General features: G+C 37.4%; 1 protein-coding gene across 1 annotated transcript; it reads left to right on the top strand.

The window, feature by feature from the left end:
• Positions 1-2,741: 2,741 nt before the first annotated feature.
• Smp_154930 (putative pold3 protein) lies at positions 2,742-13,544 on the top strand (the record flags this gene model as incomplete). Its single annotated transcript, XM_018795666.1, has 13 exons — positions 2,742-2,764; positions 4,651-4,736; positions 4,778-4,833; positions 4,885-5,068; positions 5,108-5,169; positions 5,260-5,378; positions 5,415-5,489; positions 5,526-5,571; positions 5,616-5,689; positions 5,731-5,895; positions 11,473-11,700; positions 11,883-12,046; positions 13,440-13,544. Exons 2-13 carry the CDS (start codon positions 4,677-4,679, stop codon positions 13,542-13,544), a joined length of 1,338 nt encoding a protein of 445 aa, XP_018649956.1. The 5' UTR covers positions 2,742-2,764; positions 4,651-4,676.
• Between the last annotated feature and the right edge of the window lie 1,182 nt (positions 13,545-14,726).

The raw sequence follows: 14,726 nt of genomic DNA, 5'->3' as shown, positions 1-14,726 counted from the left end.
AACATCAAAGTCAGAACTTTCAATGAGAAAGTCAAGACAGTTCTAGTGTATAGAGCTGAGATTTGGAGAACGACTACGACCATCATCAAAACACCAAAGTTATTCATAAACAATTGCCTACACAATTTACTCAATATCTGTTGACCGGATACCATCAGCAACAGCCTACTGTGGGAGAGAACAAATCAACTTCCCACTGAAGTGGAGATTAGGTAAATACGCTGGATGTGGGTAGGACATGCTTCACAAGGCAAGCCCTATTTTGGAATCTTGAAGGCTTAAGGAAAAGGGTAAACCAAAGAACACATTGCGTATGCAATCGGAAGCGAACATTGAAAGAATGAATAGAACTTAAAAACAAATGGAAAGAAGAAACCAGGGGAGAGATGGTCGGAGATCTTTGTTATGAAGCCTTTGTTCTACGTGACGTAACCGGAGTAAGTAAGATCTTAATCTTAATCTAAAAAGTACTGGACTGCCGTTTCATTATTCTATGAAGCACATCACAAGATTGATGTAAACAAGATCCTACAAACTTACCTATACTGTACCCCATGAAGATATATTCATCAAACGTTTCGAGAAATCAATGATCGGAAAATAGTATTTTTGATACTTTAGAATCTCCCCCTCTAAATACCATATATTCTATCAGTTAGAGCACGTTTTGAATATATCCATGTCATTTTGAAACTTTCCCCACATTTCATTTAAAATATCTAATACAAATGAATAAATAGATAGGTTTTATACTTGTTATTGAATACTTACCAATTGAATTATGGGTTGTGTTTGTTTCGAATGAGAAAAGTGATTATCATTATGGCCATGAGATCCATGAGACAGACTACCTAAATGAGCAACTTTAGCAATAAATGGTGATACACGACCATCATGCTGACTATTTGTATGATGCAAAGAAACAGTAATGGATAAATTACTGTTGTAATCATTACGTGTATCGAATGTAGTTGATGAACTTTTGTGTGTAGTCCATCTAGAAGTTGATGTCTATAAAGGTTGAAAAGAAGAGTTTATAAAGTATGATGATTTAGTGTTAAATGGCATCTAAAGGTAGTCAGCTATATGGAGTCCTATCATCTATCGATAGTCAACTAACTCTTAACGGACAATATCAAGGTCATATAACCCATCAGTTAGTTAATCTCAATGACAAGAGAATCTTCATGAGTGCATTGTGAATAAGATAATTTTTCTATTCTTAGTAGAATGAAGAGACTGTGAAAACAGTAGGGTTCGATAGTTTACATCACAGGCCGGTCTTATTAAGAGAACCAGTGTAGAGCAAGAGGTATTGGGTAGCTGCTTCATCCTAGTATAGTGCTCCTCAAAGGTCTGTATCTACGATTCTACTGGGGCTCGAACCAGGGAATTATGGGTTGCGCAGTGTGCGCTTAATCTGGAAAGAAGGATTCTTCATCAAGATGCCATGGAAAGGAGATCTGAGCAAGTGTGAGAACTGCAGAGAAGTCACACTACTATCAGTATTAGGAAATCTTTTCAACAGAGTGTTCTCAGACAGGATAAGATTCAGTAGACTCTCAAGATTGCGATCAGCAGGTCGGACTCCGTAAGAATTGGTTGTGTATCGATCATATCGCGACACAACGGACTATTGAAGAAGATTCGATTGAATGGGATTCGTCACTATACATCAACTTCCTTGAATATGAGAAAACGCTTGATAGTGTGGATAGGAGAACCTGATGGAACTATCTTCGACAATATGGTGTACCGTGGGAAATCGTCAATACCATACGGAATTCATAAGACGGACTACACTGAAATGTTTTGCATGGAGGATAACTGGACAACATCATCAATAAACATAAAGGATCTAATGAAGATGTGAAGGCAGTGATTGCTAAATCAGCATTCATACAGTTGAAGAACATATGGAAATCTAAACGACTGTCAGCCAACATCAAAGTCAGAACTTTCAATGAGAAAGTCAAGACAGTTCTAGTGTATAGAGCTGAGATTTGGAGAGCGACTACGACCATCATCAAAACACCAAAGTTATTCATAAACAATTGCCTACACAATTTACTCAATATCTGTTGACCGGATACCATCAGCAACAGCCTACTGTCTGAGAGAACAAACGAGATTCCAGCTGAGGAGGAAATTGAGGAATAACTGTGCAATTGGTTGGGATATACATCACGGAAATCATCAAACTGCATCACGAGGTAAGGGCTCATTTATAATCCTGAAGGGATGGAATAGAAGAGGAAGACCAAGGAACACACTGCTTCGGGAGCTGCAAGCAGACACTAAAAGGACGAATAGCAAATTGAAGCAACTGTAAAGGTTTTCCTAGAATGTAATCGGATGGAGAATTTTCTCCAGAGGCCTATTCTGCTTTACGAGGGGTGACAAGAGTAAGTATAAAAATAAACACTAAATTTCCAGAACACGCTTCTCTATACACTTCAACAGCACCCTGGGTTCACTCTGAATGGTTGCGAATAGCCCAATAATTCATTTATTTTTCAGAATTAATGAAAGAGTGTACGAGAGTTTGTCCCAGCATTCTCTATTGTATTATTAACTAGATTTTCTACTTTTAAGAGAATGAAACAAAAGCTGAGCCTTTTCATCATTAAAAACTCCTCTTAGAACCATAACAGGACTTCAAGAGGCTAACGGTTAGCCATTCTGTCCAAGTTTTACTTTGGCACAAATAACGACATCGTCTGACGGTTGAGGTCGCGCGGTGGTTATAAATTGTACTGACTCGGTAAGATAGGAATGGCCTTTGATCTAGGAATTATTGATTGATCGGTTGTTTGGATCAATTCCTTTAGTTGGACAGCTTCAGTTAGTTAAAAGTTAATTAAGCTGAGAATATACACGCATCTCAGCGGGGGCTTACTGTAACGGCAATTTCTGCAAACTGATCGAGTTGCTCACTACAGCTGTCATAAGGTTTAGTAAGTGAGGAGCTTACTTTTTTCTTAGAAGTCATCGATTATTTGATCGGTTAAACAACTGGTATTGATTGCGATTCCCCTAAAATCTGGAGATTTTGTTGATTTGAGTATAAGTTATTCCACTCCACGTTTTCCTGTTTCCTATCTATGGTTATAATAACAGATGTTTGTGGTTGCAAAAAGTGTGGCTAGCTTGGTTGTTGGGTAGAGGTTTTCTTCATGATATGACTTACATAAGCCGCATTTGTATAAACTAACGTGTTATAGCTCAAATCACTATCCATTAAATATGCAGTGTCACACAATTTTTTCATCCTTCGGATGTCATCTCATCCAAACCTCATTCCTAGATATCCCACGTTATTTGATCTTATGTCCTTGAAACGAGTTTGTACAAGCCACTTTATTTTTGTCTTGATGTCAGATGACGGTTCAGTCTTTAGAGTAGTCTGTGTTTCCAACCAATTACTCTTCCGAATTAGTTCTGACGATAGTCCTAGTGGACTTTAAAGGTACTTCGGAGCTGACGTATTTCGTAAATGAGAGATGGAACAACATATTCAGATATTTATTAAGTTTTTGTAATCACTGTGAGCACTACCAAGTATCACTTATAAGTGAAAGCATATCACTGTTATTTCGACTTGTTTAGAAGAATTATGCTGGGAAAGACACAGGTCAATGTTACAGCCTTGAGTCATCAGTCACAGTTACTTGCTGTTTCTCGTTAAGAATTTTCAGTAATAGACCTAGGCAACAAAGTTTGTGTCAAGTCAGCAACTAGTTTTACTATATTACATCCTATAAACTTTCCCTTATCTATAATTTGGTGCTTTTCAATATTAGTTGTAGTCCTACCATATTTGGTACACATGGTAGATTTATAAAGACCAGCTTCTTAGTGCTGGCAGAAGTTCTTGGCTGTCTTTTACTTCGATCATCTAGTTAACTTCGTGCCACGGTCTGCGTTTATTCTAAGTGAAATCTGTGTTCATTGATTTTGGGGTTTTAAGGTCCGGTAATTTTAACACATTTAAAGTACTTGACAGGTTTAGAATCTAGTTAGTTGGTTCTGGAGATCAGATCAGTTAGGTTTGATGTTGTCAGGCTTATCGACTGGGGGACCAGCAGATGACTTTCTCTTCAGTCAAGTACTCTTCAGGGGCGCTCACTTGTTGTTCTACCAGGAATCAGAACCAGTACCTTCAGGTGTTGAAGCGAGCTTAGTTTCTTTGGACCTATGGGTTGGGATTCTGTGGTCTACATTTTTGAATTATATTAGCTTTAGATTTAGCATGTTAATGATGCCTTTCTCACTGTCTACATGCTCAAAGAAGACCAGTCACAACTTCTGACTAGACCTTCGAAAATTCTCCAGAGTTGGTCACTAATGCATACGCCATTGCTGTTTAGTCCTAACCGGCTAGTTTGTGACATAACTTTTGAGTTCAAACACAGCTTTGCATGTATCAGATTAAGAATATAACAGATATTTTTATCTTGTGAATCGCAATTCCAAACGCAGTATATAAGCATTTACTTAATTACTGTATTTGACTATATTTTTAAGTTGAGATCTACAAAAGCAAGAGTCTGAGTTGGCATTTATCTTCAAACCTTAGCTTTTGCAAACTGGAAATTTTCGTCTTGGTTAACCTTGTGTAATCAATCCTTTAATTTTTCGTGTTTACAGTCTTATTCGAATTCGCTCAATGTACGATGGGGGATCAACTACTTTTCGAAAATCTTGACGAGAAGCTAGAGGATGAAGATGGATTTGTATGCGTTCTGATATGTACTAGATAACTTTCATTTTCTAGATTACTGCCAATTGGTTATCTATCACTTTCGACTTAAATATAGATGCATCGAGACGGTAATCCATCTGGTTTTCAGTAGATATATATATGTATACATATTCGTTTAGTTTGATGGCGGCATATCTCCAGGCACGTGACAACTTGTCATCTGTATATCTACTGACTGGGATCAGTAAACAAAATGATATATTAATTAAGTTGGCCAATTCAGACCAGTTATCACTGGCTCAGAAGTCGTTCTCGTTCCCACCTAAGTGTGTTGTGTATAGTATACAACGCCGAAGGTGCAAGGTGTTTCTGCCGACAAATAAATTAATAATTGGCTTTTAGGATTCTTTATCACTGGCTTGCTACGATTTATTGCATAATATTTCTACAGATCAATTAAAAAGGTTAGTTTACTTTTTTGAGATATTATCCAAATCTGTCATACTTGCACTCGTGTATATTTTGTGTACTACTTTGTAACTGGTTCTTTTTAGATTAAATAGTATTCCGTGGGAGTCATATTCTGGTCCACTCTCATGTCGAGAAAATCAAGAGACTGCACAGAAAGCTCCGGAACATGTTGATTCTCCTGTGTTACCGAGTCTTGCTACCAGTAAGTCTTACTGGAATTGTTCAACAACAAAACTAGGTGGATGCAATAAAAAAATTAAAACTTCAGATTTCAGAAACTTTTTCAGTAAGACTGAAAAGTCTGTCCAGGATGGTTAGTTAACTGTTTGTTCTATACTCGTTTCTGTAGATAAAATGCTTGAAAATTATTTGGCTCCAAACACTAGAAATGATATGTAGGTCAGTATTAAGTTTCTTACCGTCTGTAATATTATTCCAGAGTTCCCAAGCCAGTAGAAAGTGGGAAGCTGAACGTATCGGACGAAAACGAAGAATTCGGTTTGAAAACTACATGTAACAGCTCACTCAACTATACTTTTTATGTATGTTTTTAGATTCTTCACAAAAGCGGAAACGTATTGTCATTGAATCGGATGAGGAAGAAGAAGGGAGTGGTACAATTCCCAAGGATTGCCTGTCTACTAATTTACTTAATTCTAAAGCAAGTACGAAACTTAGAAACAATGATATACAGAAAAAGCGACCTACTCGTGGTAAAGGTAATCGGATTTTGTTTTTACGATAATTAAAGTTATTTAAACTTCTCTATTAAATATTCGACGTACACTTCTGGCAAACGGTTTTAAAACATTGATAGGAGGGGGATATAATTTAGGTATATAATTGTTGCCGCTTTTCAGCATCGTTTACACGTACAAAGCAGAAGTAGTATCACTAACCGTCTCACAGAACGTACTTTCGGAAGCTGAGTACTTAAATTTTATTTAATAAATGACTTATTAATTGCTGTTTAATCACTTGCATGTGTAAACAATCAGTTGAAATATGTACTGAGCGTCTAGTTGGAATTTGCGCTCAATATATTATGGATTAGTATTGAATTAGAAGTCTTAAGATGGAGCGGTTCAGATATATTATTACTTCAAGACATTAGATTTTTATCTGAGTCGTTTAATGGATTATAACCTTTGTGAGTATGGTTTAAAGAGTAGTAAAATCAGTAATTAGTAAATATTTGTAATTTAAATGGACGCGAAACACGGTATTATTGTAACTGGGCAATCTAGGTTTCGAATTCCCAATTATTGAGTTGTAGTTCCAAACTTATTCCATTATTTGTTGCTGTTACCTTAACGTGGTGGTCGAGTTTGTCTATCGTGATGAACCAATCGAGCTATACTGTCTGGAACAATCGTTCCTCAAAGTCCTACCATGCCAGACAGGTCGGTTAAAGAGCGATAAGACTAAAAGCAGCAAACCCAAGGTCTGGGGACGAAGTTGTACTGCTGACTTTACAGAGGTGTGACGGCAGTAGAGTGTTTCCTTCAAACAACCAGCATAACGGTGATGCTGCCTTCCCACAAGGAGGGGTTGGGTTCGAAAAGGTCGACCCTAAAGATGCACACCTCGCCTTATTCCACGGATATCCGTCTCCGGCGGTAAGGTCCTTTGAAGAACGGAGCTAACACAAAAACTACTCACTAAAAAGTTGTGTGTGACAGACCTCAAGCAGTTGTCCCTTGGACACTGTGGTTACGCTCTCAGGTCCTTAAGACCAACTCTAGCCCAACTTCCTTTTCAGGCATCTCTAGAAAAAAACTTTCCATGGTGTGAGCAGCCGGGAAGTGATAACCACTCTCATAACTCTAACAACACTCACGACCATTATGTTCACAATCAGTTCCCCTATTCAATTCCTATCATTCCTCCTACCTCGACTATCAACTGTAAACTTCCTCCTCAAGTGTCACCATTGCCAACGATTCCATTGCTCGAAAAGCTGTTTCAGGTCTACTGAAACATCGCTCCAAAGTGCACATTGGAGCCTTCAATGTGTCATGTCCTATGTCAAACCGGCCAACAGGCCTTTTTGACTAAGGCCCTAAAATCTCATACCATTGATGTATGTTGTGTCTCTGAAACACGCATACAGGATCCTAGTGTAGTCATACAGTTGATCTCACCTAACCAAAACGATGAGCCGACGAGATACACCCGTTTATCTGGCGATCCGACGGCAGGTTCTTATGGACTGACGAGTGTAGGCATAACACTGAGTATGAGGGCAGAACGAGCACTTTTAGAATGGATCCCTGTTAATAGTCGCTTATATGCTGTTCAGCTAAACGGCTCCGCAAGAACTCAGAAGGATAGGGACACACGTTGCCTTTTCGTCATTTCTGCCTACATTCCTAACGATTGCAGCCTGGATAAAGTGAAAGATGACTTCTACAGAAAGCTTTCTGAAATTCTTCAAAAAGCTAGATACTCAAACATAGTACTGGTAGTAGGTGACTTTAATGACCAAGTAGGTAGCTTAGGCCAAACAGAAAGACATTTAGGTGCGTACTGTGGTATTCCGGCTCATCGAACAGATAATGGTGACCGTGTGCCACAACTGTGCTCAGATAATCGTTTAATTTTAGAAAGCAATAATTTGAAGCATAAGGAGAAACATCGCCTAACATGGCGACCCCCTGCATTAAACCAACTATAGACTCAAACAGACATTAGTCATCGTTGGAGACGCTCGACAGAAGACTGTCGCTCGTTCTGGAATACATGTTTAGGCTTTGATCATGCTCTAATACGAACACGCATTTGCTTGCTCCTCGCTGGACGCAGAAAAGCCACATTAAGAAGACCCATTAGAGTTGAACTCAACGGTGAAAAAGCTAGAAGTAGATTCCAGGGACAGTCGAGGTCACACTTAGTTTTGAAAACAAGGCTGACCCAGATGTTGCTTGGAAAGATATAGAAATAGCTGTGGAAACAGCAGCGACACCTATTAGTGATTTTAACCAAAGGGTTACGAAAAACCGGTGGATTTCTGCAATATCTATTGCATTGATAGATGCCCGTAAACTCATCCCATCTGGCTTCGAACACGATAAAGAGCGAAAACAAATCAGATCTAGGCTAACAAAATATCTACGGAACGATCGTGAGTGGTGGTAAGTAACGAAAGCAAAAGAGGTGGAAAAGTCTAGTGACTGTAGGTAACACACAATGATTTTTCAGACTAAAAGAACCTGGAATTAAGAAGTTAAGTGTAAGTGAGACGATTTCAGACAAAGGCGACACTTATCTGCTCTCAGTTCAGGCGTTTAGAACGATGGGCGGAACACTTTAGGTAGTGGTTCAGCTGGCCTTCAGCTACTCTACAACTACCCACCATTCCCAAACAGCCTAAATGGAACATTGGAGTAGGCCCCTGACTCTAATTGAAGTTCAAAAAGCTATAGCTAATCTGAAACGAGGAAGAGCAGCTAGTCCAGATGGACTGGCTCCAGATGTCTTTAAATATGGTGGTCCAATTTTAACGATTAAGTTCACTAAGATTTTGGCTAAAATCTGGGAGTTGAATGTAATCCTATCTGACTGGTCACAATCACTGATTGTCTCAATGTATAAGAAGGGGTCAAAATCATCCTGTGATAATCATAGAGGGATTAGTTTGACTAATGTAACATCTAAAACACTAACCTCATTAATCATCAAGCGCCTAACAAAGACTCGTGAACTGCAAATACGAAAAATTAGTCTGGCTTCAAACCTGGTCGTGGCTGTATCGACCACATATTCACCATTCGTCAGGTTTTGCAACACAGACATGCTTAACGGCGTCCGACAATGATAGTTTTCCTTGGCTTAAAAGCAGCATTTGGCTTTGTAGACCGAGAGGTTCTGTGGTACTGTCTGTCATTGAAAGGTATACCTCAGAAGTACGTAGACCTTGTGAAGGCTCTTTACTCGAACACTACCAGTCGAGTGGGAGCTTTTGGCAAACTGTCATCTGATTTTGTCACCTCAAGTGGTGTCCGGCAATACTGTCCACTGTCTGCATTTTTTTCGATTTCATCATGAACCTACTGCTGGAAATAACGTTCTCGTCGTCTGAATTTTCGGGGATTGATCTCCTTCCAGGAGGTCCACTTGTCGATTTAGAATACGCAGATGACAAGTCCTGTTTAGTGGAGACGCTGATAAAATGCAGTCTTTTGGTAGCACTGATCAACAATGCCAGGATGTTTAGGGTGCGTTTCTTCTCTAGAAGCAAGTTGTTGCTTCAGGAATGGCCTGCATCAACGCCTGAATTAAGAATGGGGAGTGAAGTGAACGCGTCGGCACCTTCACGCGCCTTGGAAGTCTGATCAGCCCTAATGGGTTGAGGTCTAACGAAATCTCAGCACGGATTCAAAAAGCTCGTTTGGCATTTGCCAACTTACGTCACCTATGGCGAAGACGAGATATCCGTCTATCAATTAAGGGACGAGTATACTGCGCAGCAGTTCGTTCTGCTATATTTTACGACTGCAAAACCTGGCCATTAAAAGTGGAAGTGATTCGTAAGTTACTAGTATTTGATGACAGATGTCTTAAAAATATTGCTCGGATCTTCTGGGATCACCGTGTAATTAATGGTGAGGTTAGACGCAGAGTATTAGGGACTGATTGTAAATCAGTTGATGTGGTTGTGAATCTTCATCAACTGAGGTGGTTGGGCTATGTATTACACATGCTCAACCACCGATTACTGTTATATGCTAGTGAAGATTAAGTTACGAGTAACTTCTGAGAACTATTAATGGACTAATATTATATATATATTCTTATTGTATAACTATTCAGTAACTAGATTATGTATATCTATATTTCTCTCACTATAAGCTTTATTTTGATCTATAGACTATTATGATACAATTTACCATTCTTAAATTATACTCAGTTTATTAATTACAATATCTCACAATCACAGCCACTTTTTGGCTTGATCTTGTACAGATGTTATTTCCTATTTTATGGTATTATGTCTGTTTGGCTTGTATATAAACCAGGCATGTTTGAAATACATGATTTTCATAGTGGAAGCTGGCATTGGTATTCTGGACTCAACTGGCAGAGCTTAAAATAAAAGAACCAATGAGGACACTAGGCTGCTCATACCGGCAGATGTCATTGGTTTGGCACAGTATTAAGGTTGTATAAGTCGTATTCCGATTGGCGAAAAGTCATGTGATAATTAGCCACTCTAAAAGTCACAACAATTACCACGTCGCTCAATGCTGACTAGTGTTGGAGACGAGTGGGAGGAAGTTAGGGGTGACCAAACCAAAACGTGGCATCAGTCGTTGAAGTCACTAATTTCTGGTCTAAGCCATGTCAGTAGATGCAGACTACTATGTTGGGATCGGCGTGACTATCGTAACCAATGGTTGGAGACTCTGGGTGACAACGTTCAGAATCAATCACAATTGCGTAGGTGTATACATTCTTTGTCTTCCCCTAAACCGTGAGATTTAAATTATTTTATACTTTTCTTTCTACGAACCAATTGTTTTTTTTGTACCTGGTCCTGCGTTGTAGATGACTGACATTATTTGTCAATAAGACGTGACCAGAGTGCCCAAATTGCTCTATTTAAACAAATTAATTGTATTGTAAAGGCATATGAGGAAATTGTCATACAATCTATGCTTAAATAAGCAGAAATATTATTTGATAAAGGATATAGTTTAGTTGAAAATATAGTTAAAAAGGATTTTTCTCACTTAAGGAAGTTCATTTCACTTTTTGTGACAGGAAACTAGAACGGGATTGTCACTGGCTTCTGTCCTGACTCATGTTTGACAAAGTTCCAAGCTACTAAGTTGCATCTTATCTAGGACCCCAAACGGAAAGTTATGATTCCCCAACATATGATAGTCTTATATAGCTGTATTTCATACCACAGTGCCACGTCATAAACCAACCCTCTTTCCGTTTTTCTACCGAGTTGCGGTGTCAGGAATTAAAGCTCCGTGTAAAAGCCGTTGGGTTTATATGAAATATGTCCGAGCTGCCACAGTCAGCTTTTCAGAATGATAAAAGTAGCTTGTCACCACTGCATCCGAACACACCCTAGCCGAATCCCGGAATAACTAATTAATATGGCGACCGGATGAGTGCAATCCTTTTGCTTTGATAATGGTAGATTACACAATCACCAAATATTTCAATATGAACAATAATCCTTCAGTATCATGACTTTGATGTGTACTAGAGTATATAGACGTTTATAATTTTACATTATATGTTTTTCGTTCAAAGGTATTTGTTTTTATTCACTTTTTCAGATAAACTGAAAGTGTTAGCTTCTGACTCAGAAACTGATTCATTTTTCATGGAACCTACACAATCAGAAAAATCACCCGATGATGTTAAGAAAATCAGTGTTAAAACTTCGTCAACACCAAGTAAATGTGAAGAAAATTCAGGAACTGAGAAATCTAGCAGTGCTGCTCGTTCAAATCGCATTCGCCACCAAGTAATGAAAACGTTTGCAGATGAAGATGGCTTTATGGGTAAAATAGATTTTCCCGATACACTATTGTTAATAGTGGACGATTATGTGATTGATTTTATTACTGAAGTGTGTGATTATCTAGTTTTTATTGTTAAATCATCATACTACATTAGTATTAAAAGTAGAGTTCTTACAATAATGCTTTAAAAGTGATGTATATATATATATATATTTATTTAGTTACAGAAAAAGGCTGGGAATGTTCGTCAGACGATGAAACATCTAAACCTACAAACGCAACCTCTCCTCCTTGTACGGATCAAAACGGGAAAAATGAACGTGTTGGGCAACCAAAAATTAATAATCCTGTCCCTCTAACTGCACCACCAACGATTCAACAGACTGTAAGTAGGAGTTAGAGTTACTTTTCTGATTTTTCTATCACTTTTAAAAAACTTACTAAGTAATATTATATAAGAGTGGTTGACCTCACTACAGTATTAGGTGATTTATTCGTTACTATGTCGTTGGAAAAAGCTTCGAACTTTCCGATGATTATGATACATGGCTTCTACTAATAAATTAGTATCTGAACAAGTGAGCTGAAAAGATATCTGTTAAAAGTAGACAGTACTGGAAGAAAACAGGTGTTAATTCCTTCAAAGCAATAGTGAAACTCCTAGATAACCAAGGCTAGGTTTACACTTTTAGGTGATGCTAATAACTTAGTTTTTAAACACTCAGAATAAAATCCCTCGGTCATGGTGGATGTCTTCAAACTGCGAACTTCCAGTAAAGGCAGTTAACCTTCAGTTGACTACATTTTTGTGTTCTCGTCATTGAAAATTGAGGTATCGTTTGTCACCATACAGTAGATGTCTGTAGCTAATTACGCTCTTGGCGCCCTGACAGTATCCCAACCCTCACGCAAATCGAATGCCGAAGTTTGGCGCATATAAGTTTTGGTGCCTCTTTGTACCAAATAAAGTATCTAATTACTTGCACTTTTATGTAGTCATTAATCAAAGGTAAGTAAAAGTTATCTGTGATACCGATGGTTAAAAATACTCAAACAAGAAGAATTCTCTGAGTACTTACTGTAGTATGTGCTGTTCTTCAAACTACTAATTTATTCAATTCTGGTCTGAGAATTTCAATCTGAAGTGTAGATCTTCTAATAAGGGCCTTTTCGTATTACTTAGACAATATAAACTGGTCATGAAGCATTTAAGATCTCATTTTCAAACTTCTTGAGAATAAAAAGGGACTAGTGCACAGCCAAGCGTTTTATTGTAGTGGTTATACGATTGAATTTACCGTCATTATGATAAGAATTTACTAATGTACGACACAATTTAACGGCAGTATATCTCTGTATTTACGTTGATAATGTGTAAGAAACAAGCCTTTGTTATTTTTTAAGTACCATATTGGGAAATATTTCCCTCAGCTTGAACAGTTAGTGTGAATGAAGCTTTCAATATTTTGGCATACAATTTCTACAGAAAATCCGAAACAGCAGTTGTTGAAATTCATTATTCCCATATGAGGCTGTGAATTAACATATCAAGATGTAAATGTTTTTAAGGAATACTAAAATTCTGGTTAATTTTTCATGAGCTTTGGTTCCGTTTAGAGTTGAATGTGGTGAATTCTGTTCAAATAATTCATACTACTTATAAGTAGCTAAGATCATCCGCAACAATTGTTTAACAATTTTTCACATTGTTTATCAGTGTTGCTTCCGTAGGTATGAAATTCCGAATTTTAGTGTTTTAATTCACTTTACTTTTACAGAAGCCACCCAAGCAGCCAAACAAAAAGAACACGAATAATAAGCCGGTAGCTAGTAGACAAGCTTCACTGTCATCATTTTTCAAACCCAATAATACTGGAAGCTAATTACTTGAAGATCCAATTGGTAATTATTTTCTGATTCTCTTATGGAATCTTTGTATAAAGAAGATTTATTCATGAAAATAAAACATTTTCTGTGTACCAGACATTTGCTTTTGTATTTATTTGGCGTAAAAGTTCAAATGCGAGTTGGTTGTGTGACTGAATGATGCTTGTACACGAGACCGAATTATTAGCTCAACCCTCTGAATGAACTAATATCAAAGACAAAACTATCAGTCGGAAAAATAGGTTTTATATGTAATAAAACAACATGCTTTTATACAAACTGTTGGAGATAAAAACAGGTATGATTAGAAATCAGTTTAAAGATGAGCGATTAGAAGATACTGATTTTGTAGATTACTTGGACGTCATTAAAATTAAGATCAGAATATTAGTACAAAAAGGATCGATAGTTACTCACCAATACAATGTTCATTTTAAAATACTTATCTCTGCCTTGGTAATTCTGTAATAATCATTTCATACCTAACATATATAAACCCATAGTTTATATCACTTGTAAGCTATTTGTTTACTTCATACTGAGCTTTATAGAATTATTAATTAGAAAATGCAAAATAGATCAACCCTCCATTTAATGATAGCATTTTACTGAAATACTAAATAAGTATATCTAAAAATAGTATGTTTTTAGCAAACTATGCATTAGACTATTCATCAACTATCTGCCAATTATATATTCACCAGTATTGGTCGAAATAATTTAAAATGGCTGCTAGACTTTAGTTTGTCACTTTTTATGTTAGTTATAGCTGAGAATAATCATTCTCTTCAGAACGCAGTGTACATGGAACCTGGAAAATACTCGTGGAATCAAGTTGACCAGTGCAGCAGTCAAAGGATTAACGGTTAAGGTATTGGTTGTCTTATTTGCGAAACATACATGTTTACAAAATTGGCAGTAACACTACTATTCCATGATTAAAATAAAACAATAGGCTTTTTATTAATAAATTATAAACAACTGTGTGATTGTAACACTAGGTAACGCAGACTTGATTCCCACGGAGTCTCAGTTCCTCGAAATTGCATAATACTTCTTGCTATTGAGTGTCTAATAGCACGACACCTAGGTCAACGGCTTCCTATCGGTTGCCTCTCATTTTAAAAATCAATATACTTCTGTCTAATGATACCTCACATTTAACAGATAGAGGTTAC

Source organism: Schistosoma mansoni, chromosome 2 (assembly GCF_000237925.1).
Source record: "Schistosoma mansoni strain Puerto Rico chromosome 2, complete genome".
Lineage (NCBI taxonomy): Eukaryota > Metazoa > Platyhelminthes > Trematoda > Strigeidida > Schistosomatidae > Schistosoma > Schistosoma mansoni.
This window is presented reverse-complemented; position numbering and strand designations above follow the sequence as displayed.